Source organism: Oncorhynchus mykiss, chromosome 16 (assembly GCF_013265735.2).
Source record: "Oncorhynchus mykiss isolate Arlee chromosome 16, USDA_OmykA_1.1, whole genome shotgun sequence".
Lineage (NCBI taxonomy): Eukaryota > Metazoa > Chordata > Actinopteri > Salmoniformes > Salmonidae > Oncorhynchus > Oncorhynchus mykiss.
The window spans coordinates 41,256,100-41,282,510 of record NC_048580.1 but is presented as its reverse complement, the minus strand read 5'-3'; the positions used below and the strand labels follow the sequence as shown (position 1 = coordinate 41,282,510).

Below are 26,411 nucleotides of genomic sequence, written 5' to 3'. Positions count from 1 at the left end.
TACTAATCAAAACATGTTCTTAATATTATCATTAACCCTTTCTGTCTTTGATTATATATGCAAATTAAATAGTCAAATTACATTCTGGAAAGCCTGAATTATAATCTACAATATAGGTAACACCAGTGACAAAAAGGCAGCACAAGCGTAGAATGACCCAGTCAAGTCTTCATGCCATGTTGCTTGAGAAAGACAAACAGATGAACAACGTGTTTACACAACATCATCGTCAAGTAGGCCTAGCCCTAATATCATGGTATGCTATCTCAATCTTCATACTTACACAGGGCCTGCTCTTGCCTTTCGGGGACCCTAAACAAGATTTGGTTGCCCCCCCCCGTAACAAAATGTGAAAAAAGTCAAGGGGTCTGAATAATTTCCCAATGCACTGTATAGCCATCCTTATGCCATTTTAATGATATCTGAGTGAGAGTGACTAAGAAAATCTATAGGGACCCCCTGGAGGTTAGGGCCCCTGGGCATGTGCCCTCCCGGTCGAGTCAGCCATTAAGTTTTAAATAGCTGGCTAGATAAACCTATCAATCGAAAAAATTGTTAGTTGACATGGCTAACTGAGTGACTGTCAGTGACAGATATAACAAGACAAAAATAATTATGATGTGCAACCAAATTTCGTACTTGCACATTGTGTATTCTACTATTCTAAAGCTCAACAGTGAGATGAGACCCCAATTTGTTTATTATTTTTTAAAGTTGTTCATTCGTATTTTTTGGGGCCCTCTAGCAGCCTGGGTCCCTAAGCAACTGCTTATGTCGCTCATGCCTTGAGCAGGCCCTGTACCTAAAAGGCCCTGCATATTAATCTAAACGTTATCTGATCAATGAGGCCTACATTTGTTGTCTGCTCAATGGGCCATCTCGACTATCATCCCCAAAATTTAAAAAAATCTGAAAGCTGCAAGCATGCCAGGGGGGGGGGGTTGAGATAACAACGATGGGATTGCAGCTCTCTCTAGTGACAAAAGGATGAACTGCAATTGATTGTTACCATACTTATAATCCAGTGCATTCTTCATGCAAACCAGCAGGCATTTATTTGTGCAGGCTCCACAGAAGGTGAGAACAAAAGTCAAAAGGAAGAGACCTTCTTTAAGACCATTCGGTGTACACAAGCCACATTTGACCACTGCCGGCATCTGTCTTAGTAAATGAACATAGTAGGCCCTATCTATAACAGGAATAAGTTGCACTTGATGGGCCACACTAATTCTAACCTTAACCCCCCTAGAAATAGCATTTGACCATGTGGGGACTAACAAAATGTCCGTAGTTGGTCACATTTTTGTTTGTTTACTATTCTCGTTGGGACTTTGTTCCCCACAAATATAGCTAAACACGTCCACACACGCGCGCAAACTCTCTCTCTCTCTCACATATAAACATATGACAAAGGGGCCATACTTCCAAACATAAGCAACTATTTAAATGTAAACAATTTCTCTGGCTCAAAATGTGTATCAACCAATTAACGTGACAGGTGACAGAGCGCTAAATTGTAGCTGGTCCCATTAGTTAATGGCACACATTAGCGCTATGCGCACCTCACCAGATGGCAGTGATTATATCCTGAAACAACCAATTAAATCGTTAACGTTAATGTGTTCCAACAATTGTTCACGTAAGCGTCCTTAACATACAGTACCTCAGTCCAACAGCATGTTCTGATCATCAAAGCAACTCTCCCTTGTATTTGACAGACTGGTCAAATTGCTCTCTGTGTAAAGTGACGGGTCAATGTAATTGTTGCAGATTTTTGCAAAGTTTGAATCTCACATGAGTCCCCCCATTTGTTTTTTGATTTACATGTATCGTGTTAGTGTGTTGAAAAGGGACATAGTCTACATCCAACAGCTTGAATGTGTATATGGTACACCTCAATTCATGATGAACCCCATTAGCCACCTTGGTTGTATTCCATACGTAGCCTCTGCTTCCAGGCTGATGGGGTGAAAGCCTGGTGGATCCTACCCATAGACTGATTACGACCTCTCCTGGCGAGGAGACATCAGTGTAAATTACCATTAGTAAGTATCCATTTCGTCACATGTGTTTTGAATCGAGCATCGAGGACCGGCAGTGAACAGTTTTTCCTAAAAAAAATGGTAGCCTTCATGACTGCTGTTTGGCAAATCCTTAAGGCTCTTCTGTTTTTGTTTTTTTACGATGTACAATAAACATACGGAAGGAACTAATTTATCTTTTTGCCTTAAAAGCACATGGAGGTGTGTGAAACAGTAACAAAAACACAAGAGTTTGTCATATAAGCGAAAATGTTGTCTAATGTTAGTAGTAGCTAGAATCCTAGTCAAGCATGTATCAATGCAATATCAGCTCACAACATTTTGTTTCAGACCAACATAACAGAAGTAAACCTTAAATTTGTAGGTTTAAAATAGCCCTCTGGTGGCGACAGTTGATCGATTTTAAGAAATGCCATTGGTTGGTGCATATAAAGACTAAGACCTTTGATAGGCTGATGAAGAATTTGTTACAGGATATAATCACTGCCACCTGGTGAGGTTAGCATTAGGGCTAACGTGTGCCATGTTATCTGATGGGACCAGCTACAATTTAGCGTTCTGTCACGTGCAAGTAAATCGATGATTTGAATTGGCTGATAGGCATTTTGAGCTGGAGAAAGTATTTACATTTAAATGGTTGCTTATATTCGCAAGTATGGCCCCAACGTGTATTACTTGTTTGTTTACATTTTCCTAAAACACATGATCTGAACGTTTGGCCATCAGCTACTAACAACTAAAGAGGAAGAAGCGAAAAAAACGGCCCAAAATTTAGTTAACAGCAAAACATAATTGCTCATTTCCAACGTGAGGCTTATTTGATCAAATAGAAGTTTCATAATGGTTAGGTAGCATTTCGGCAACTTTGGAAAAAAACGACATATCAGAGCTGTCTGTGCCTGTTGGCGCCTATCTGCCCTCTCATTGGCTAGAATGGTCCTACCTAATCTCGCCTCCTCCCGCCTGCCTTCCATTTTTGAGGACATGTATTTCCATTGTTAGAGCGGTCCCTCGAGTATCTTGTCAATATAATAAATAATGGTCGCACTCCCCTGCTCAGACATTGCATGCATCAACCAATGGTTGGGTGCCACATAATCGACAGTGTCATCGACTGACCGATTGCTTTAACATATAATATGGTTTGCTGATACTTAAAATACCTATCCAGGCCTTGTAAGATCTGTCATGTGTCAGTAATGCAACGCGCCCAATCTTTGTAACAACTACCATACCAGTCACGGTGAGCCCTGCCCATTGTGCATGTGCCTTATCCTCCCACCTCTCGTTATCGCACGCTCAGTATTATGCATAAAATGTATGTCAGTAGGGCAGCGCTGAGCGCTCGCCCCTGCACATGCAGAGTGCACATGCATCGTGGCTTTAGTAAAAACATAGCAGGTCAGGTTGAATAAGCACATTAAAACTCCCCTCAGCTCTGGGTACCGGCCAATGAGAACACACCCAATAGTAAAAGGAAGGAGGGAGAGAGTGACAGTAGAGTGAATTAACAGGGGACATATAGTGAGATGAGATGCACCCCTTTAACCAAACAGACACAACCGAAGTTGAGAGAGGACACCAGGAGCGAGTCCCATTTATTTCAGTTACCTGAAAACGTTATTGATGTGGGAGTGGTGGATTGGTGTATTATTGGGTGTGTCTAGCCTGGCTAAATTCAGTTCATTTTCGGAGATGCTGATGGGGCTGTGTATTCTTGGGATTTCAGAAAATCACTTGTTTGTTCTCGGCTTGTGACACTCAAATCCGCTGAACCAAGCAACTCACTAGTCTAGTAGCCTAGAGTTCTTCAGAGCGCAGAACGGATTCCGGTAGCTTCCGAGAAAATCTCTCCTGCACACCTGAGACAATTAGACATAACTGTTCTGCATAGCATACAGCTGGACATAACTGTGCTTACAGTATACGACGGAAGTTTCAGTCGTTTGGCAGATCAATACGATTGTCTTCAACCGCGCGCTCGTTCTATGGGTCAGTTATCCACGCACAACTAGTTCTCGACTCCTACCTGTCTCCACTTGAGTATTGATCCTGCAGCTATATATCGAAAAGTCAGCATCGTTCACCACAGCAAACAAAAGACACATCAAGAAACATGGACACTCCAGGTGGTAAGTATTATGATTGTGATTATATTTGTTGCCATTTTTTTGTAGTTCAATATTGCATTTGGCGTTGGAGTTATACCTGTTTAGTTGAGAATGCTGAAGGTTTTTTAAATTGTTTTTAACATTTTTGTTATTGTGTTGCATTGGTATGGTTTCTCTTTGCAGTCGTGCGTAATTGTGCGCAAATACGTTCCCATTATGAGGTTTTGCGTTAAGTGTCTCCTCATCAGCATATGTTAGAAAGGCAGTCGAGTTAATACGATTGAAAACAATGTTATTAGGCTATGTCCAATTCTATATGTTTATCAAATTGCGAGATGAGAACAATTCATCTTTATTGCAGGACCGTCATGCTTTTTGTGCATTGTCCTCCCATGCATGAACCTGGAAAATAAAATCAACCCTGATTTGATATAAGTTATGAAAGTTGTAACATCCCAAGAAGTGGGTGTTTTCTTTTAAGCCTGCAAAGGTGCACTCCGAAAATGTTACACAGTTTGACGATGATGATACGTGACAGTGCTTGAAGTTCACGCAGCTTTGTTGATCCACTTCCTGTTTTTCCTCATAAAAACAAACTCACGTGGAGCGACCTGTCATTGGTTCCAACGCATTCGATGCCTTTTGCAAACAGTAGGCAGATTATTTTGTTTTCGTGCGTATCTAAATCAAATGATTCTCTATACCAGTGGTTCCCAAACTGTGGGGCGACCCCTTTTTTTATATACACCTCCGTTCAAAAGTTTGGCTTCACTTAGAAATGTTCTTGTTTTTGAAAGAAAAGCAAAAAAAGTGTCCAATCAAATTGATCAGAAATACATTGTAGACATTGTTCATGTTGTAAATGACTGTTGTAGCTGGAAACGGCTGATTTTAAAATAAATAAAAATAAAACATGTTTAATGGAATATCTACAGCGGCCCATTATCAGCAACCATCCCTCCTTTGTTCTAATGGCACGTTGTGTTAGCTAATCCAAGTTTATAATTTTAAAAGACTAATTGAGCATTAGAAAACCCTTTTGCAATAATGTTGGCACAGCTGAAAACTGTTGTTCTGATTTAAAGAAGCAATCAAACTGGCTTTCTTTAGACTAGTTGAGTATCTGGAGCATCAGCATTTGTGGGTTTGTTTACAGGCTCAAAATGGCTGGAAACAAATAACTTTATTCTGAAAGTCATGTCTATTCTTGTTCTGAGAAATGAAGGCTATTCCATGCGAGAAATTGCCAAGAAACTGAAGATCTCGTACAACGCTGTGTACTACTCCCTTCACAGAACCACGCAAACTGTCTCTAACCAGAATGGAAAGAGGAGTGGGAGGCCCAGGTGCACAACTAAGCAAGAGGACAAGTACATTAGTGTCTAGTTTGAGAAACAGACGCCTCACAAGTCCTCAACTGGCAACTTCATTAAATAGTACCCGCAAAACACCAGTCTCAACGTCAACAGTGAAGAGGTGACTCCGGCATGCTGTCCTTCTAGGCAGAGTTACAAAGAAAAAGCCATATCTCTGTCCAGTGTCTGTGGCCCATCTTAATCTTTTATTTTTATTGGCCAGTCTTGAGATGTGGCTTTTTTTTGCAACTCTTTTTAGCCCATAGATTACAACCATTTTGAATATAATTTCTTTATAGAATTGCACAAAAATAAGCTTTAAAACTGGTAAATATTCTTCGCACCACATGACAAAATGTATAGAATTGCAGGAACTAAGCTTTAAACTGGCAAAATTGTCTCCACCAACAAGAGGGGTGTGAACAATTTGTGTCAAGAACAGTGCTTGTGCACACAGAAATAGATGTGGCACGGGTGCGCAGGGGGCCATGGGATATTCCCCAATGATGGAAGGGAGTGAGTGAAAAGGTTTGTAAACTCCTGCTCTATACCACCCAGTTGGCATTGAGATAATAAATAGGTAGAAGAAGTGTTGTGATTACTATTGGAGGCGGGAGCAGTGATATTGGTTCAAAAGGCAAAGTTTATGGCCATGGGAAGCTCTACAGTTACACATGGAGCATTGGGGGTTGTTTCATTGAGGTTAGCCAAAGTACACCAGGCATCATAATATTTGTTCACCTATTCCACTTCCGGATGTTGAGTGGTAATTAATTTACTAACTCTGCAGTCACGTTCCAGTACATGGATGGAAACGGCTTGGGTCAAGGCACACAGTCGTTTCCATCACATGGACTGGAACCACTCAACAGCTGGAAGTGGAATAGGTGAACAAATATTGTGATGCACTCTGCAAGTGCATCGAGGTGAGGATGAATTGAGAATGCGAGGAGTGCATTCAGTGGGAAGGCTCACGCTCCATGTCAGAACTTGTTCCATGTCAGTTATTAATAATTTATTGGTAAAAAAATTAAATCAATAACATATTCTGTAACTATTGGCCTTTATATATGTGCCTACATTTGGCTAGGGTTAAATTTAGGATTTAGGTTAGGTGAAGGGATAGCTAATATGCTAAATAGTTGCAAAGTAGCTAATTAGCTAAAATGCTAATGTTGTCTGTGATAAGTTTCTAACTTGGTTTGCTAGATGTTTGTGTTATACACCCACCCATCCACCCTGTCTTATATAACCATACCACACCCACCCATCCATTATGTTTTATGTAACCATACCAAACATAACATATCATACTAAATGGTGTTCCTGATTTACATACAGAATAACACAAAGTGCTCTGAGACCAGGTTGTGCTATGCGGTGCATGGGTCTCCTTGGCGCGAACTCAGAACATCCTCAGCCAACGCTACATCCAACTCTATTTATTTTTCCTCTTTAATTATGACAGAGACTATATGCCGCGTGGGGTGCTTAGAAATTCTGACTTCTGATGGGAGCTTCATGCAGCGCGAGTCTTCCCACTGAATGCACTCCTCGCATTCTCAATTCATCCTCACGTTGACGCACTTGCAGAGCCGCGTGCGGCGCGTGATTTCCCAGGACCTCCTCCCCTGCAGTTCTCTATCTCTCAGCTCTGTCTTCTCTCTCTCGGACACTTCTGTTGTGATGCTGCCTGAGGTGATGGAAGGGGGGGGGGGGGGGGGGGGGGGGGGGTTGGTCAGTGGATCAGCCATTTCATGCATTAACTTTATCTGTAGTCACGTTTTCCCATCTCATGCGCACTTTATTGTATTCTAAGCAAATACATTAGTCCTGATTCCTATAGCGTATGTCCCTTGCATAAACATCTGTCCCAAACTCATACATTAAATATACATGCAGGCAATCCCATAACATAATATAACTCATTCTATTCACCCCCGTTGAGGCCCTTTGGCCCACTGGGGGCAGGTGAAATTGGACAAGCTGTGAATGCTTCCCTCCTGCTGCAGCATCTGTTTCAGCCACAGAGTGCACATCCAAAGACAATTCACCTTTAACTGAGACCGTGACCTACTTTTCTACTCCTAGCTAGGTTAATGTTATAGACATCGAAACACACTCCTCATGGGTATATGATGTTTACTGTAATGTACAGTATTTACTTAGCTCATCATCCTGTTGCATCCTCGTATTACATAGGATGCATTTGCAACTGTACATTTGGATCCTGGCTTTAATATTACATCAACAATAATTCACTGACTGTTATAATCTAACATTTATGTGGCGTAAACATCGTATGGAGCCGAATGTGTGCCACCCTCCATGACCCGTCATTGCACAAAACACTAGCAGCCTTACCAGGCTTACAGCGTTGTGTGTGTGGCTTCCTGACCCACAGCACAGCAGAGCGCAAACAAGAGGAAGGATAGAATAGGGGGGAGGAAGATGGGCGGAAGGATTGTTGTGCCTGTAAAGTGCTCAATGCTCACATTTCTCTGCCTGCCTGGCTCTACTCACCCACTCAGGCAGATTAGTGGCTGTAGGGGTTACTGACCTCACGATGGGAAGCTGCTCGCCTCACTCTCCAACCTGCTGCCGATTCCACAATTAACACTAGTGTCTGTCTGCACTGACCTCAATTCTAACTGGCTTGCCAGTGAGTGTATGGCTCTTTTGTCTTCTCTGAGTTACATGGGGCATCCTCTGGAGTTTGCTATGGGCTATGTACTATAATCCTACTGGGTGAACGTCAAAGACAATTCACAAATTCCTATGGCCCCCTATATTTTCTCTCCTGTCATGAGGGCCATGATGTCCTCTGAATTGGAGTTAATTGACAAAAAGGCCAGGCCCTATACTCATACTTGGCAAAGAGCTCTATGTAATGGTATATTATGGGAGCACCGAACAGTATATGGCAGTATAGTCAAGCTTAGCCTTGGAAGAGGCCTGTAAAAGCTGATTATTTATTGACTAGGCTACCATTTATGGCATGGTAGTTCAGTCCTAAAGGGCGCTCCCAAACGTAAACACAGAAGTAGCTCACATGTGAGTGTTCAAGTGGATATGCAATGTGTTTGGGTGGGTGTGGAGGTTTGGCAAGCCCCGGCTGGGTCTGGAGGCAGTCTGTTTCCAGTCTCAGGTAGTGGCTGGCCAGGACAGGACAGCAGGTCCCTGTCATATGTCTGCTAAGACTTGCTCTAGATCTCTGGCTCTGCAGTGTGTCAATAATAAATCCTGTAGCACGTGCTGTCTGAGGGATTATGAAAACACTGGAGATAAACAAATACTAGGTTCAGCAGCACCACAGGGAAAAACGGAGAAGTCAATAAGAGGAAAGAAATACAAGCCCAGGGCAGATTTAGGGCGATTTTAGCAAATGTCTTACAAATAAAAATCTGCTACCTTATTTACATAAGTATTCAGACCATTTGCTATGACACTTGAAATTGAGCTCAGGTGCATCCTGTTTCCATTGATCATCCTTGAAATGTTTCTACAACTTGATTGGAGTCCACCTGTGGTAGATTCAATTGATTGGACATGATTTGGAATGGCACACAGCTGTCTATATAAGGTCCCACAGTTGACAGTGCATGTCATAGCAAAAACCAAGCCTTGAGGTCGAAGGAATTGTCCGCAGAGCTCCGAGACAGGATTGTGTCGCGGCACAGATCTGGGGAAGGGTGCCCAAAAATGTCTGCAGCATTGAAGGTCCCCATGAACACAGTGGCCTCAATCAATCTTAAATGGAAGAAGTTTGGAACCACCAAGACTCTTCCTAGAGCTCTCCGCCCAGCCAAACAGAGCAATCGGGGGAGAAGGGCCTTGGCCAGGGAGGTGACCAAGAACCCGATGGTCACTCTGACAGAGCTCCAGAGTTCCTCTGTGGAGATGGGAGAACCTTCCAGAAGGACAACCAACTCTGCAGCACTCCACCAATCAGACCTGTGTGGTAGAGCCGGATGGAAGCCACTCCTCAGTAAAAGGCACATGACCGGCCGCTTGGAGTTTGCCAAAAGGCACCTAAAGACTCTCAAACCAGGAGAAACAAGATTCTCTGGACTGATGAAACCAAGATTGAACTCTTTGGCCTGAATCCCAAGCATCACGTATTGGTGAAAACCTGGCAACATCTCTACAGTGAAGCATGGTGGTGGCAGCATCATGCTGTGGGGATGTTTTTTCAACGGCAAAGAAAGGGAGACTAGTCAGGATAAAGGCAACGATTAAAGGGGCAAAGTACAAAGATCCTTGTTGAAAACCTGCTTCAGAGGGCTCAGAACCTCAGACTGGGGCGAAGGTTCACCTTCCAACAAAACAACGACCCTAAGTACACAGCCAAGACAACTCGGGAGTGGCTTCGGGACACGTCCCTGAATGTCCTTGAGTGGCCCAACCAGAGCCCGGACTTGAACCCGATCGATCATCTCTGGAGAGACCTGAAAATAGCTGTGCAGTGACACTCCCCATCCAACCTGACAGAGCTTGAGAGGATCTGCAGAGGAATGGGAGAAACTCCCCAAACACAGATGTGCCAAGCTTGTGTCATCATACACAAGAAGACTCAAGGCTGTAATCACTGCCAAAGGTGCTTCAGCAAGTACTGAGTAAATGGTCTGAATAGTTATGTAAATGTGATATGTCAGTTATGTTTTATAAATGTGCTTTGTCATTATGGGGCCTGAGAGGGTATCGGTCCACCCACTTGGGAGCCACGCCCACCCACTGAGGAGCCAGGCCCAGCCAATCAGAATGAGTTTTTCCCCACAAAAGTGCTTTATTACAGACAGAAAACTCCTCACCACCCCCTCAGACGATCCCACAGGTATTTGGTATTTTATTAGAATCCCCATTAGCTGTTGCAAAAGCAGCAGCTACTCTTCCTGGGGTCCACGCAAAACATAAAACGGAACATAATACAGAACATTAATAGACAAGAACAGATCAAGGACAGAACTAATTTGTTTTTAAAGGCACACGTAGTCTACATATCAATGCATACACACAAACTATGCAGATCAAATAGGGGAGAGGCGTTGCTTTATCTGTTTTTTGAAGTAGCTGGATGTGGAGGTCCTGAGCTGGCATGGTTACATGTGGTCTAAGGTTGTGAGGCCTGTTGGATGTACTGACATATTCTTTAAAATGACATTGGAGGCGGCTTATAGTAGAGAAATGAACATTAAATTCTCTAGCAACAGCTCTGTTGGACATTCCGGCAGTCACCATGCCAATTGCACACTCCCTCAACTTGAGACATCTGTGGCATTGTGTTGTGTGACAGAACTGCACATTTTGGAGTTGCCTTTTATTGTCCCCAGTACAAGGTGCACATGTGTAATGATCATGCTGTTTAATCAGCTTCTTGATATGCCACAATGTCAGTTGGATGGATTATCTTGGCAAATGAGAAATGATCACTAAAAGGGATGTAAACAAATTTGTGCACAAATGGAACATTTCTGGAATCTTTTATTTCAGCTCATGAAACATGGGTCCAGAACTTTACATGTTAGTTTATATTTTTGTTCAGTGTAGTTTATATTCGAAGTATACATACGATAGGCTAACTATTACCATGACACATTGTGTAGGGCAGTAATAAAAATATAGCAGCCACCTGTCTCACAAACTCATCAAGAAATGTTTTTTTATATATTTTTTATTAGGTAGCCCGTTCGAGTGGTTCTCTCTCTATGAGAAAACGGGATTCACTTTCCCCACAGCTTACTGTCGGTGACGAAACGAGTACAGTTCACTACCACAGCATCCCTGGGACTCCCCCAGTATATTTATTTTAATCACGGAACCGGTTTGTGATTGTTGTAAATGTCTACATGATACTGCAAATTTGGTCCAGGCAGTAACCGTGTCAGAAGTCCATGTGAGTCGGCGGTCAGGTGTCGTGCTGCTTGCGGGCGCTGGGCAAGGAGGGAGCGGAAGCACCGCATAGCCCGCGCGGCCGTGTCTCGGGAGATGCAAGAGATGCAAAAAGATTTTTAGAGAGGATGCGAAGGCAGACGAACAGAGAGGATCAAACTTTTTTTTTAAATGAAAAAGAGAAAAAGAGCAACGTTGATTTATTTACTGTAATTTATATTAACTGCCTATATAAATACTGAAGTTGTTTTCGTGACGCAAAAAATGTCTAGCTAGGTTTCCATTCAATTGGCGACAGATTTTCATGTGAATATTCTCAAATCCGCATAAACAATATGCGCACTTTCCTACCAGAAATGTGTTTCCATATAATTTAAATTCCCATGTACCGAATAAAAAAAATGCAAATTAAATGGGTTTTCATCGCAATTTTACTGATGGTTTTCTCACATTTTTTAAATATTGTTATATAGCACACGTATAACCTACATCGGGGATCATTAACTAGATTCAGCCAATTTTTTTTCTTGAGCGGCTGGTCGGGGGGCCAGAACATAATAAAAAAGACATTTTAGATTGCAAAATGACCGAAAGAAGCCAAAACAGACATAATATTTGACTGAAACAATACTTTCATCCCTTGCTTACATTTGTATACGATCACATACAGTGCAATCAAAGTATTCACACCCCTTGACTTATTCCACATTGTGTTACAGCCTGAATTAAAAATGGATTAAATGTACTTTTTTTCTCATTCATCCACACACAATACCCCATCATGTTGAAGTAGAAACATGTGTTTTTAGACATTTTTGCAAAAATATATAAGTATTTACACCCTGAGGCAATGCTTTGTAAAAGCACATTTGGCAGAGATTAGTCTTTCTGGGTAAATCTCTAAGAGCGTTCCACACCTGGATTGTGCAGTATTTGCCCATTTATTGTTTTCAAAATTCTTAAAGCTCTGTCAAATTGGTTGTTGAGCAATGATCAATGACCATTTTCAGGTCTTGCCATAGATTTTCAAGCAGATTTAAGTCAAAACTGTAATTCGGCCACTTAGAAATAGAAACTTACAAACTGCTTTGTCATTTTTTGAAGTATGACTTTAGTGCCTTGATGCAAACATGATGCATGTTTTGGAATATTTGCATTCTGTATAGGCTTCCTTCTTTTCACTCTGTCATTTAGGTTAGTATTGTGGAGTAACTACGCTGTTTTTGGTCCATCCTCAGTTTTTTCCTATCACAGCCATTAAACTAACTGTTTTAAAGTCATCATTGGCCTCATGGTGAAATCCCTGTGCAGTTTCCATCCTCTCCGGCAACCGAGTTAGGACACCATCTTTGTAGTGACTGGGTGTATTGATACACCATCCAAAGTGTAATTAATAACTTCACCATGCTCAAAGGAAGATTCAATGTCTGCTTTTTTAAAACTATTTTGACCCATCTACCAATAGATTGTGAGGCATTGGAAAACTTCCCTGGTCTTTGTGGTTGAATCTGTGTTTGAAATTCACTACAGAGATGAGGCAGTCATTCAAAAAACATGTTGAACACTATTATCCATTTTAAATTCAGGCTGTAACACAATTTTTTTTTTGTGTTAAAAGTCAAAGGGTTGTGAATACTTTCTACATCTCTTTATTATGCATGGGAAAAGATTTCCAAAACAAAAATCACTTGGAGTGGATTTCCTGGTGTTTTTACAGTCTTTTATGTACAACAATGAATTAAAAAATTTAAGCACAATTTTTTTTTGTTGCTCGGAACTTGGGGGCCAAATGGCCCGCGGGTTGCCATTTGGAGAACCTTGGCCTACATGATGAGATTATTGTGGACAAAAGAGCAACATTTTATTTTTATATGACAAATGGTAGCCAAGCATTGATGATTATATCACCAGAATAAGACCCTTGCTATTTATTGGAAAGGAGCATCAAGCTCATCAGCTTGCACTTTCACCACCCTGTGAAGTACATCGGAACATATTTCATCTTTAGCCTCAACCTCTGGTAACTTGCATGCTTTCCCAACGAGTCATAGTGGAAGGACCACACAACATGTAATCGTGTGACTCCAAATTTACTTCCATATTATGGTTATTATATCTATATTTGCGCATAAAATAATTTCCACCGCTATTTCTCACGTCATTTATTTTACAGACACAAAAAGATCCCCATGTCAAACAAACAAACCATCTGTTGGCATTTATGAAATTGTACTGACACTTCCTGTTTCCATCACAGCTGTTGTGAAAAACATCACTGCTGTTGTGAAAAACGATTTTATGACTTTACGCGCATAAAACTGTGGATGGAAACGTGGTTAGTGTGAGTTTGGTTGAGACAGAATCTGCGCTCACTCTGTTACTGTGCTTCCAACCATTTTTGCCACCTTTTCTCTCCCTGGATGCACAATTATACCTATTAGTCCTACAGAGAGCTGTCTTTTGCCACCATCTACTACAAACGGTAGCGGCATAACCTCAACTTTTAAAGGAAGAACCACTGTATGCTTTTGCATGCCTTTAAACGTTGCATTCTGCACCCCTTCCTGAACTCGGTGACCTTTTTTTTTAGAGTAAACTTCTTTTCAGCTATCTGACTAACCCCACAACCTCGGTCTCTGTTTTTCCAACAGGAGGTGTTATTCTGTATGCGCGCTCCTCCGGCAGCCCCAGCCCTGGCAGCCCGTCCAGTGGGTACCAGACCCAGTCCCCCTCCTCCACCCTCTCCCAGCCCTCCTCCCCAGAGGAAATCACCTTCACAGAACTCGGGCCCCTGGGGTCCCTGAAGGGCCAGAGAGGGGGAGGATGCACACCTCCATCATCCTCCAAGCTGGTGTTCCACTTCCCAGAAGTCTACAATGTGGCTACATCAACGTCCACAAACCAGCACTCGTACCAACACCCCATCGCTGGGAAAAGGCCTAGTGGATTCACAGGACCTTTCACCAGTGAGTAGCATTCCTTCCAGACTTCTTTTGTCATCCCTCCTTACTCTTTCTAGCCTAAACCAAAACATCCACCCCTATCCAATACTCATCTCCTCCCACAATCCTTTTCTGTAATGTACACTACACGACGTCTTTTGTTGCTTGTGACGTCGGTCAGTAGTCACCTTCACTTATGATCACATTTCTGACTGGCTGTTCCTCTGTCTCTAGATATACACACATATATATATATATATATATACATATATATATAATCTCTCTCTCTCTCTCTCTCTCTACAGAGACTGGCGGTATGGTGCTCCTGTGTACAGTGTGTGGAGACATTGCATCTGGGTTCCACTACGGAGTGCACGCCTGTGAGGGTTGCAAGGTAAGAAGACCATGATGACTAAACGCATACAGTAAGTGACCCTGAAATGGATCCCTAGTCCCTATATAGCACACCTCTTTTGACCATTTCAGATACACTCCTACTGTGTATAATAAGGTGGTGGGTCACATTCACGTTCACCATTTCAAACTAACTGCACATCTGCTTGAATATCCTGTCTAGGGCTTCTTCCGTCGCAGCATTCAGCAAAACATCAACTACAAGATGTGTGTGAAGAACGAGAACTGCCTCATTATGAGAATGAACCGCAACCGCTGCCAACACTGTCGCTTCAAGAAATGCCTCTCCGTGGGCATGTCCAGAGATGGTAAGAGTTAGAGTGAAATCTTACTGAGAGTGCAGGCTCAGACAATCGTTAGAGGCCATACAATGCGAGTTTCTCAGCACTGCGCCAGCCTTATCTTTCGCCTGAGACATTGCACTGACCTACTGTTGAAGGGCACACGTTGGAAAATAACCTATATACACACAGCCTCTTGCACATTCATAAGTTTCAAAGTCAGGCTTTCTTCCTCTTGTTCAGATTCCTCCCCTCTCCATGTTCCTCCCCTCCGTGTTCCCTGAGCTCTCCCTCTATCCCGCTCTTCTCTCCTCTCCGACAGTGATTTATGAGAACGGGAGCCTTGAAGTCCCTGAAGCTCCTGAAGCTATCTGTCATACAGAAAACTGCAGCAAACACAGGAATTATTTTTGGGAATTGGAACAGGGGCAACTTGATTTCCTTGTATACTGTTTACCCTTATAACATCTTGTACAATTAATGAGGGAGACGGCAAACAATTAAGCTCGAGATGCAGAACAAAACAGCCCGTCCTTGTCATACAATTAATCAGCCGTATGCAAAGCTAATCTCACCTACTTTACTTTTAGCCTTGATAGCTAAGTATTGATAAATTGCCCCATCATAACGGGTTACGAAAATAGTGTGGGATGGTTTCCGTTGACCTAAAAAAGCAAAGCAAGCATTTTACCTATAGCATGCTGGTACATGGTGACCTAGTTGGGATAGTTTGCCTGCCTTCAGTGTCTTCTCAGTGTGGCTTCAACCCCCCTGTGTTCTCTCTCGTGCTTAATCCATTGCCTAATCTACAAGAGAACCAAGTGAGATTTCTGCATGCAGTCGACAGTTTGGGCGCTGAAAAGGTGGGGTACGAGAAACGAGGCCAGTGAAGATGTTTTGATGGAAGGAAAAACGCTCATATTGACCCTGTTAAAGACACGATCTCGAAAGTGTCAAGAACCACAACCTAGAAACCTCATTCCTTCGACTGCAGCTGTTGTGAAAACAGAAAAACCTCTCAGTCAACTGCCTGCAGTCCACATGACAGGAGACGTCCTGATTTCTCAGGAGCCTGTGATTGGTGGGTCTTGGGATTACCATATAGACAAGGCAAATATTGAAGTCCTTTTCCCTCCCCGAAACCAGTTCATCTTCTTAAAGACACAGCCAACACTTTCATCCACAACGCAGTTCATTAAAGCCCATTCTCACAACTGTAATGACCAGCTAAAGTCGAGAGACTATCCATGCACCGTAACAAAGTGGATTGATGCGAATGACTATAGCAGAATTCCATAGATCTTCTGTAACAGAATGTCACTGTTATAGCCCTTTTTTTTTAGCATGATCTAGATCCTATGCTCTTTAGGGACAGTGCATTGCACACTGCAGAGAGAGGCCCACAAGATCATGTAATGGTGCCAGAGATGTGTTAACACAGATGTTCAGTCATACATTTCACTGAAGCAGAACACAAAAAATTCTCTCCCGATGTCATAGCTTAGTGCAGTATCTTGTTTTGATCTCAAACACTTTAAGTTAGTTTGTTTCTATGAATTATAGATCATTTACATCTTGCCTCATATGCATTGTGCTGGCTTGGTTGAAGAACTCTCGGCAGCAGGACTGCCATTTGAAGCTTCTCTCTTATGTCACACTCCACTTTGGTGTTTCACTCACTACGTTCTCTCTGCAAGCTCCTATTTTCAACACTACTCTTCACTCTCACCTTACTTCTCTGCAACCTCTCCTCCCTCCTTTACATCCTCTTTCCTCCCCCTTGCGTGCTAGCCCACCTCTATTTCTCTCCCTCCGTCGCAGTAGCAGTGACATCACGTTCACGATGAGCCACTGCCCTACTTACAAAGTACAGAGGGAGGGAAGGAGAGGAGAGTGAGAGATGGAGGTCTATAAATAGCATTTTCAGCTGATGGATATTGTTGGCAAGGGGGATGGAGAGTACGAGGGATGGGACCCACAAAAGACTGCTTACACGTTCATGCATGAAATACACAAGATGCAATTAATGCATTTTTGTTTACGAAGCGGAATGTATGAACATTCTATGTTTGTTTCTGTGTAGACTGGATCTTAAGACTTAATATCTATAAGAGAACTATGGCCAGACGTTGACCAGTCCCCTCTGTTTGTGTCTTCATCAGCTGTGCGTTTTGGCCGTATCCCTAAGAGGGAGAAGCAGAGGCTTCTGGATGAGATGCAAAGCTACATGAACAGCCTGAATGAGTCTGCCACCATGGACATAGAGTCCTCCCCCGTCTCCGAAGCCCCTCCAAGCCCAGCAGAGGTTCCTTCTAAAGAGGCCATCAGAGCCATCTCGCGGGCCTATCAGGACATCTCTTCCAGCAGCCAAGACAGGGCAGCCAAGAGTGAACTCAACATCACCAACTTACCAACAACATCTCTGTTCAAGAGCAACACATCTCAGGAGACCAGCTACACCAATGGCTCTTCCCACCTCGGCTCTGACTCCACCCAGGGGTACCAGTCCTGTCCTGCAGGCCTTGCCCCTCACTGCCCAGACACCAATGACAACCACCATACGTTCCCCTCTGTGGACAAAAGTCGCTATAGTTGCCCAGCTACTTTGTCCAATCATGACCACGGACAGTCTAATGTGGGCACAACTCAACGGGGCAGCTCGGCCAATCACAACAGTTTCTCCATGAAGGAAGAGACCCAAGAGCCGCAAACTCAGACATCCTGTCCATGGAAATTAGCCGCTGGAACCAAAGTGCTGGTGAGTAAACCAAGAGTCGTTAGAAAGTTGTTATAAAGCTTTACATATGTGACGTTTAAAAAAATTAAACATAACAATATAGTATGGATTTGAATCTAACTTTCTCTCTCTATCCCTCAGGCCTGTCCTCTCAATGCGTGTCCTGTATCTGCGGCCAGTCGTTCTGGACAGCAGATATGGGAGTCTTTCTCCCAGTGTTTCACCCCGGCAGTGAGGGAAGTGGTGGAGTTTGCTAAGGGTATCCCTGGCTTCCAGGAGCTCAGCCAGCACGACCAGGTCATGCTGCTCAAATCAGGCACCTTCCAGGTAATAACCGCTTAAAGTAGTATATTTTTGTCCAGGACTAGGTTTTACCTGTACTCAGGAAACTGGCCCTAAATCTGATTATTTCAGCTGTGAAAATAGAAATACGAAAAGGACAAAACGCCTTAATTCTCTCTCCCAATAAATGTAATCCCGATCCATATCGACTAACCTTCCACTGGGTCTTCTGTCTCGGTCAGGTGTTGATGGTGAGGTTTTGTACAATGTTTAACCCTGAGGAGCGGACGGTGACCTTCCTGAATGGCCAGACGTACCCTCTGTCCACCCTGCGGGCGCTGGGGATGGGGGCGCTGCTCGACGCCATCTTTGACTTCAGTGAGAAGCTGGGAACTCTGAGGCTGGAGCCTGATGAGATGGCTCTGTTCATGGCTGTGGTGCTGGTCTCTGCAGGTGAGGGGGGAAAATCGCCATTGAATTCATCACTAAAGCAGTGTCAATATGAACAACATGGCATTAGGAAGTCATAGAAGAGATGTAGATCTTAAATGGTATGATAAGAAAATGTGACCGAGTAAGCATGAAGAGCTTAATATGAGCATAACGATAAACCGACAAAAGTTGTGCAGACATCCATAGATAGATAGCTATTGTGTCTCTCAAACAAGCTCTCACCCTCTCTTCTTGTCTCCTTAGACCTTTCTGGCATCGTTGATATGGGGGCAGTAGAACAGCTCCAGGAGGGGTTAATCCGTGCCCTGCATTCCCTCATCCACTGCCGTCGTCCCGACGAGAGCGTGTCCATCTTCCCCAAGCTGCTCCTGCACTTGCCCGACCTGCGCACCCTCAACAACCTGCACTCCGACAAGCTGCTGGCCTTCCGGATTGACTCGTGAACAGCCCTGAACACACACACACACACACATAGCAATTCAGAACTCGCCGACCACCACCACTCTCTCAGGGCAAGACTTCCCAGGAGATTGAGGAACACTGACTTGGGCAATCAAACAACAACAACAAAAATGTTCAAGGTGCATGTTTGAAAAAGGACAATAATTAATATATTGATCTCCATCCTGTTTTCATGCACACACACACACACAACCACACATGGAGAAAGATAGTCTGTTAGAACGTACATCAGTGTTTTAGGCTTACCGTTACCCTTTTGGACAGATGTGTATGGCAGTTTACCCGTTGTTTTCCAGTCTTTAAGAGACCAAAAGTCTAATCCTAATCTCCCGACCATTGCCAAACCACAGTTGAGAGAGAATCAGAGAGGAAGATGTTTGTGGACAATGATAAGTTTAGGGACCATTATTGGTGACTGAATGTGTGGGTGTTTAGTGTTTGTATAAGAGAAAGGGACCCTGTATATAATAATACATACAATTTACACTTAAGTTCATATGACTCCCATTTCACTTATAAACACATCTGGGGTTTAAATATACAATTAAGACTCAAATATATTCAACAGACAAATTGCATATAGAAATGCGATATTCTGTATATTGGCAAATCAAATTGTATTTGTCACATTCACATGTTTAGCAGATGTTATTGCAGGTGTAGAGAAATGCTTGTGTTTCTAGCTCCAACAGTGCAGTAATATCTAACAATACACACACACAACCTAAAATGTAAAAGAATGGAATTAAGGAATATAGAAATATTAGGATGATCAATGTCAGAGTGGTATAGACTAAATACAGTAGAATAGAATACAGTATATACATATTTAATTTCATTTAACCTTTATTTAACTAGGCAAGTCAGTTAAGAACAAATTCTTATTTTCAATGACTGCCTAGGAACAGAGGAGTAACTGCCTGTTCAGGGGCAGAACGACAGATTTTTACCTTGTCAGCTCAGGGATTTGAACTTGCAACCTTTCGGTTACTAGTCCAACACTAACCACGCTACCCTGCCGCCCCATTTGAGATGAGTAAAAGCTCAAATATGTACACTACCGTTCAAAAGTTTGGCGTCCCATAGAAATGTCTTCTTTTTTTTTGTCCATTACAATAACATCAAATTGATCAGAAATACAGTGTAGACATTGTTGACGTTGTAAATGACTACTGTAGCTGGAAACGGCTTATTTTTTAAATGGAATATCTACAGTTGAGGTCCGAAGTTTACATACACTTAGGTTGGAATCACTCCACAAATTTCTCGTTAACAAACTATAGTTGACACAAGTAATTTTTCCAACAATTGTTTACAGAAGGATTATTTCACTTAATCACAATTCCAGTGTGTCAGAAGTTTACATACACTAAGTTGACTGTGGCTTTAAACAGCTTGGAAAATTCCAGAAAATTATGTCATGGCTTTTGAAGCTTCTGATAGACTAATTGACGTAATTTGAGTCAATTGGAGGTGTACCTCTGGATGTATTTCAAGGCCTACCTACAAACTCACTGCCTCTTTGCTTGACATCATGGGAAAATCTAAAGAAATCAGCCAAGACATCAGAAAAAAAATGTCCTCTGGTCTGATGAAACAAAAATAGAACTGTTTGGCCATAATGCCATCGTTACATTGGGAGGAAAAAGAAGGATCCTTCAAGCCGAAGAACACCATCCCAACCGGAAGCTCGGGGGTGGCAGCATCATGATGTGGGGGTGCTTTGCTGCAGGATGGACTGGTGCACTTCACAAAATAGATGGCATCATGAGGGGGGAAATTGTGTGGATATATTGAAGCAACATCTCAAGACATCAGTCAGTTAAAGCTTGGTCACAAATGGGTCTTCCAAATGGACAATGACCCCAAGCATACTTCCAAAGTTGTGGCAAAATGGCTTAAGGACAACAAAGTCTAGGTATTGGAGTGGCCTTCACAAATCCCTGACCTCAATCCTATAGAAAATGTGTGGGTAGAACTGGAAAAGCGCTTGCGAGCAAGGAGTACAACTGTACAAACGTGACTCTGTACACCAGCTCTGACAGGAGGAATGGGCCAAAATTCACCCAGATTATTGTGGGAAGCTTGTGGACGGCTACCAGAAACGTTTGACCCAAATTAAACAATTTAAAGGCAATGCTACCAAATACTAATTCAGTGTAAGTAAACTTCTGACGCACTGAGAATGTAATGAAAGAATTAAAAGCTGAATTAAATCATTCCCTCTACTATTATTCTGACATTTCACATTCTTAAAATAAAATGGTGATCCTAACTGACCTAAGACAGGGAATTTTTACTAGGATTAAATGTTAGGAATTGTGAAAAACTGAGTTGGAATGTGTTTGGCTAAGGTGTATGTAAACTTCCGACTTCAACTGTACATAGACGTACAGTGGCCCAATATCAGCAACCATCACTCCTGTGTTCCAATGGCACGTTGTGTTCGCTCATCCAAGTTTATCATTTAAAAGGCTAATTGATCATTAGAAAACCCTTTTGCAATAATGTTAGAAAATTAAAACTGTTGTGCTGATTTTAAAGAAGCAATAAAACTGGCCTTCTTTAGACTAGTTGAGTATCTGGAGCATCAGCATTTGTAGGTTCGATTACAGGCTCAAAATGGCCAGAAACAAATAACTTTATTCTGAAAGTTGTGAGTCTATTCTTGTTCTGAGAAATGAAGGCTATTCCATGCGAGAAATTGCCAAGAAACTGAAGATCTCGTACAGCGCGGTGTACTACTCCCTTCACAGAACAGGGCAAACTGGCTCTAACCAGAATGGAAAGAGGAGTGGGAGGCCCCGGTGCACAACTGAGCAAGAGGACAAGTACTTTAGAGTGTTTGGTTTGAGAAACAGATACCTCACAAGTCCTCAACTGGCAGCTTCAATAAATAGTACCCGCAAAACACCAGACTTAACGTCAACAGTGAAGAGGCGACTCCGGGATGCTGGCCTTCTAGGCAGAGTTGCAAAGAAAAAGCCATAATTCAGACTGTCAATAAAAATAAAAGATTAAGAACACAGACACTGGACAGAGGAAGATTGGAAAAAAGTGTTATAGACAGACGAATCTACGTTTGAGGTGTTCGGATCACAAAGAACATTCGCGAGACGCAGAACAAATGAAAAGATGTTGGAGGAGTGCTTGACACCATCTGTCAAGTATGGTGGAGGCAATGTGATGATCTGGGGGTGCTTTGGTGACGGTAAAGGGGGAGATATGTAAACGATAAAGGAAGGCTATCACTCCATTTTGCAACGCCCTGTGGTTGATTGGAGCCAATTTCCTCCTACAACAGGACAATGACCCAAAGCACAGCTCCAAACTTTGCAAGAACTATTTAGGGAAGAAGCAGTCAGCTGGTATTCTGTCTATAATAGTGGCCAGCACAGTCACTGGATCTCAACCCTATTGAACTGTTGTGGGAGCAGCTTGACCGTATGGTACGTAAGAAGTGCCCATCAAGCCAATCCAACTTGTGGGAGGGGCTTCAGGACACATGGGGTGAAATCTCTTCAGATTACCTCAACAAATTGACAACTAGAACGCGAAAGGTCTGCAAGGCTGCAATTGCTGCAAATGGAGGATTCTTTGACAAAAGCCAAGTTTGAAGGACACAATTATTTAAATTAAAAATCATTATCTATAACCTTGTCAACGTCTTGACTATATTTCCTATTCATTCTGCAACTAATTTCATGTATGTTTTCATGGAAAACAAGGACATTTCTAAGTGATCCCAAACGTTTGAACGGTAGTGTAAACATTTATTAAAGTGGCCAGCGATTTCAAGTCTATGTACAGTGGGGAGAACAAGTATTTGATACACTGCCGATTTTGCAGGTTTTCCTACTTACAAAGCATGTAGAGGCCTGTATGTTTTTATATCATAGGTACACTTCAACTGTGAGAGATGGAATCTAAAACAAAAATCCAGAAAATCACATTGTATGATTTTTAAGTAATTAATTTGCATTTAATTGCATGACATAAGTATTTGATACATCAGAAAAGCAGAACTTAATATTTGGTACAGAAACCTTTGTTTGCAATTACAGAGATCATACGTTTCCTGTAGTTCTTGACCAGGTTTGCACACACTGCAGCAGGGATTTTGGCCCACTCCTCCATACAGACTGTCTCCAGATCCTTCAGGTTTCGGGGCTGTCGCTGGGCAATACGGACTTTCAGCTCCCTCCAAAGATTTTATATTGGGTTCAGGTCTGGAGACTGGCTAGGCCACTCCAGGACCTTGAGATGCTTCTTACGGAGCCACTCCTTAGTTGCCCTGGCTGTGTGTTTTGGGTCGTTGTCATGCTGGAAGACCCAGCCACGACCCATCTTCAATGCTCTTACTGAGGGAAGGAGGCTGTTGGCCAAGATCTCGCGATGCATGGCCCCATCCATCCTCCCCTCAGTATGGTGCAGTCGTCCTGTCCCCTTTGCAGAAAAGCATCCCCAAAGAATGATGTTTCCACCTCCATGCTTCACGGTTGGGATGGTGTTCTTGGGGTTGTACTCATCCTTCTTCCTCCAAACACGGCGAGTGGAGTTTAGACCAAAAAGGTCTCATCAGACCACATGCCCTTCTCCCATTCCTCCTCTGGATCATCCAGATGGTCATTGGCAAACTTCAGATGGGCCTTGACATGCGCTGGCTTGAGCAGGGGGACCTTGCGTGCGCTGCAGGATTTTAATCCATGACGGCGTAGTGTGTTACTAATGGTTTTCTTTGAGACTGTGGTCCCAGCTCTCTTCAGGTCATTGACCAGGTCCTGCCGTGTAGTTCTGGGCTGATCCCTCACCTTCCTCATGATCATTGATGCCCCACGAGGTGAGATCTTGCATAGAGCCCGAGACCGAGGGTGATTGACCGTCATCTTGAACTTCTTCCATTTTCTACTAATTGCGCCAACAATTGTTGCCTTCTCACCAAGCTGCTTGCCTATTGTCCTGTAGCCCATCCCAGCCTTGTGCAGGTCTACAATTTTATCCCTGATGTCCTTACACAGCTCCCTGGTCTTGGCCATTGTGGAGAGGTTGGAGTGTTTGATTGAGTGTGTGGATAGGTGTCTTTTATACAGGTAATGAGTTCAAACAGGTGCAGTTAATACAGGTAATGAGTGGAGAACAGGAGGGCTTCTTAAAGAAAAACTAACAGGTCTGTGAGAGCTGGAATTCTTACTGGTTGGTAGGTGATCAAATACTTATGTCATGCAATAAAATGCAAATGAATTACTTAAAAATCATACAATGTGATTTTCTGGATTTTTGTTTTAGATTCCGTCTCTCACAGTTGAAGTGTACCTATGATAAACATTACAGACCTCTACATGCTTTGCCCTGCAAAATCGGCAGTGTATCAAATACTTGTTCTCCCCACTGTATATTGGGCAGCAGCCTCTAAGGTGCAGGGTTACGTAACCCGGGTAGAAGCCGCCTAGTGATGGCTTTTTAACAGTCTGATGGCCTTGAGATCGATAAAAAGTCGTGAGGGTTTTAGGTGCCAAACCAAATTTCTTCAGCCTCCTGAGGTTGAAGAGGCACTGTTGCGCTTTCTTCACAACACTGTCTGTGTGGGTATATTAAGTCTACATCAGGAATCACATCAGGTGTAATGGAGATAGAACCAGAACTTTGTCTCCAAGCATGTTAGGTTTGTTTTGATTATTTTGTTGTTGTAAATAATATTGTTATTCAAATGTCTCTGTATTAATAACAATGTATGGCAGATCTGCTGGGCAAGATCAGAGTGTATAAGATAAGCCTATGGATCAGATATTATAGGAACATAATGGAGCATCTGTAAAGAGTGGGGTTTGGCAATGAAGAAGTGGGTTATGCACAGGAGGAAATCATGTTGGGGAGGGCTCTGTATTGTATTGGTGAGAGGGACTGTGCCAGTAACACTCACCATGGTGTCAGATCAGATCGGATGAGGTACCAAACCAGCAGAATACCTGCATTCACCAGCACTCCTCACTCCACAACCCACAAAATGCACCTTCTCCCCTATCCCCATCCCCAAGGTTTGTCATACAAACTGAAAAAAGATACGTTCAAGGTGGAGGATCTCATTTGATTGCTACAGATCTGATCCACTCACTGCTAGTTGAGATTATGGTTGATTGAGCACATCTTCTACATTTTGTAAATTGTTATTTCTTCCATTATAAGATATAAAGATGAAATGATGTACCTATTGAATTCTGCCTCTTGCGTTGCTTCTTTGGTGTTCATTCTGTCCTATGAACAGAATTTTTAAAAATCAGCATGTAAACATTACAGGAGGTTTGGCAAACAATCCATGAGATACATATTTACTTTTTTTATTGTGTAGACAGTTTTAAATGTAAAATCTTTAAACACAAAACAACAACCAACATATTAAACAACACAAATACAAAACCACATAGAATTTATCAGGAAAGATCTCCCTATTCTATTTCATGCCATTAGTATTATTTTTTTGTGCTCTTCGTAAGGAAACACAAGAATCATTCCCATATATTTTTGGGAGACGAGATGAGTTCATATGATATTGTTTTGAACAGCATACTCATCCACATTGGCTTACTAGAGCTTTTCCAATGTTTCAGGACCAGCCTTAACACAGACACAATACTTAAACATAATATTTTAACCTCTGTCTTATTTAACCCTTGTCACTCAACAGTCTCGGTGGAATCCAGCCATGGAATCCAAGGCCATCTCCCATGCACTGTGAGGCTTTTTCCCATAGGGGGCGCACAACCGGGCATCTCCACAGCGCATGTAGGAGGGTTCCTTTTGCCCCTTCACATCGCCAACACACATCATCCTTTGACAAACCCATCCTATGTATCCTTGGGGGAGTGAAATAAAATTGATGAAAAACATTAAATTGGATACCTTTTCCCTTAGCTTCTCTGACATTTTGCCCAATATTTGAAATAATATACAACCATTCTAAATCCCTTTGCCACACAATTCTCACGTTTTCACAGGTGTCATTACTAACCTTTAACAGCATTTTGTAACACAAAGAGGCTGATTGTACAGAGGTTGGTGGTGAAAATAAATCTTCAACATTGTTGCCTTTGGACAATATCAAATCAAATTATATTTGTCACATTCGCTGAATACAACAGGTGTATCTTACCGTCAAATGCTTACTTATGAGCCCTTAACCAACAATGCAGTTCAAGAAAGAATTACGAAAATATTTAAGAAATAAACTAAAGTAAAAAATAACAATAACAAGCCTATAAACAGGGGGTACCGGTACCCAGTCAATGTGCGGTGGTACAGGTTAGTCAAGGTAATTTGTACATACTGTTCAAAAGTTTAGGGTCATTTAGAAATGTCCTTGTTTTTGAAAGAAAAGCACATTTTTTTGTCCATTAAAATAACATCAAATTGATCAGAAATACAGTGTAGACATTGTTAATGTTGTAA

General features: G+C 42.4%; 1 protein-coding gene and 1 long non-coding RNA gene across 2 annotated transcripts in view; one reads left to right on the top strand and one right to left on the bottom strand.

The window, feature by feature from the left end:
• The first annotated feature begins 3,513 nt into the window (after positions 1-3,513).
• LOC110491987 (nuclear receptor subfamily 1 group D member 1) lies at positions 3,514-19,681 on the top strand. Its single transcript, XM_021565897.2, has 8 exons — positions 3,514-4,174; positions 14,049-14,363; positions 14,645-14,733; positions 14,917-15,061; positions 17,197-17,792; positions 17,913-18,098; positions 18,296-18,506; positions 18,750-19,681. The coding sequence occupies exons 1-8, from the start codon at positions 4,159-4,161 to the stop codon at positions 18,947-18,949; spliced, it is 1,758 nt and encodes a 585-aa protein (XP_021421572.2). The 5' UTR covers positions 3,514-4,158; the 3' UTR covers positions 18,950-19,681.
• The window catches only part of LOC110491990, a 36,162-nt gene continuing 15,594 nt past the window's right edge, over positions 5,844-26,411 (bottom strand). Inside the window, exons 2-5 of the long non-coding RNA XR_005036522.1 lie at positions 25,174-25,220; positions 18,729-18,955; positions 18,268-18,500; positions 5,844-7,201 (exon numbers count right to left, since the gene is read on the bottom strand). This is a non-coding gene — a long non-coding RNA (uncharacterized LOC110491990). The remainder of the gene's footprint in view (positions 7,202-18,267; positions 18,501-18,728; positions 18,956-25,173; positions 25,221-26,411) is intronic.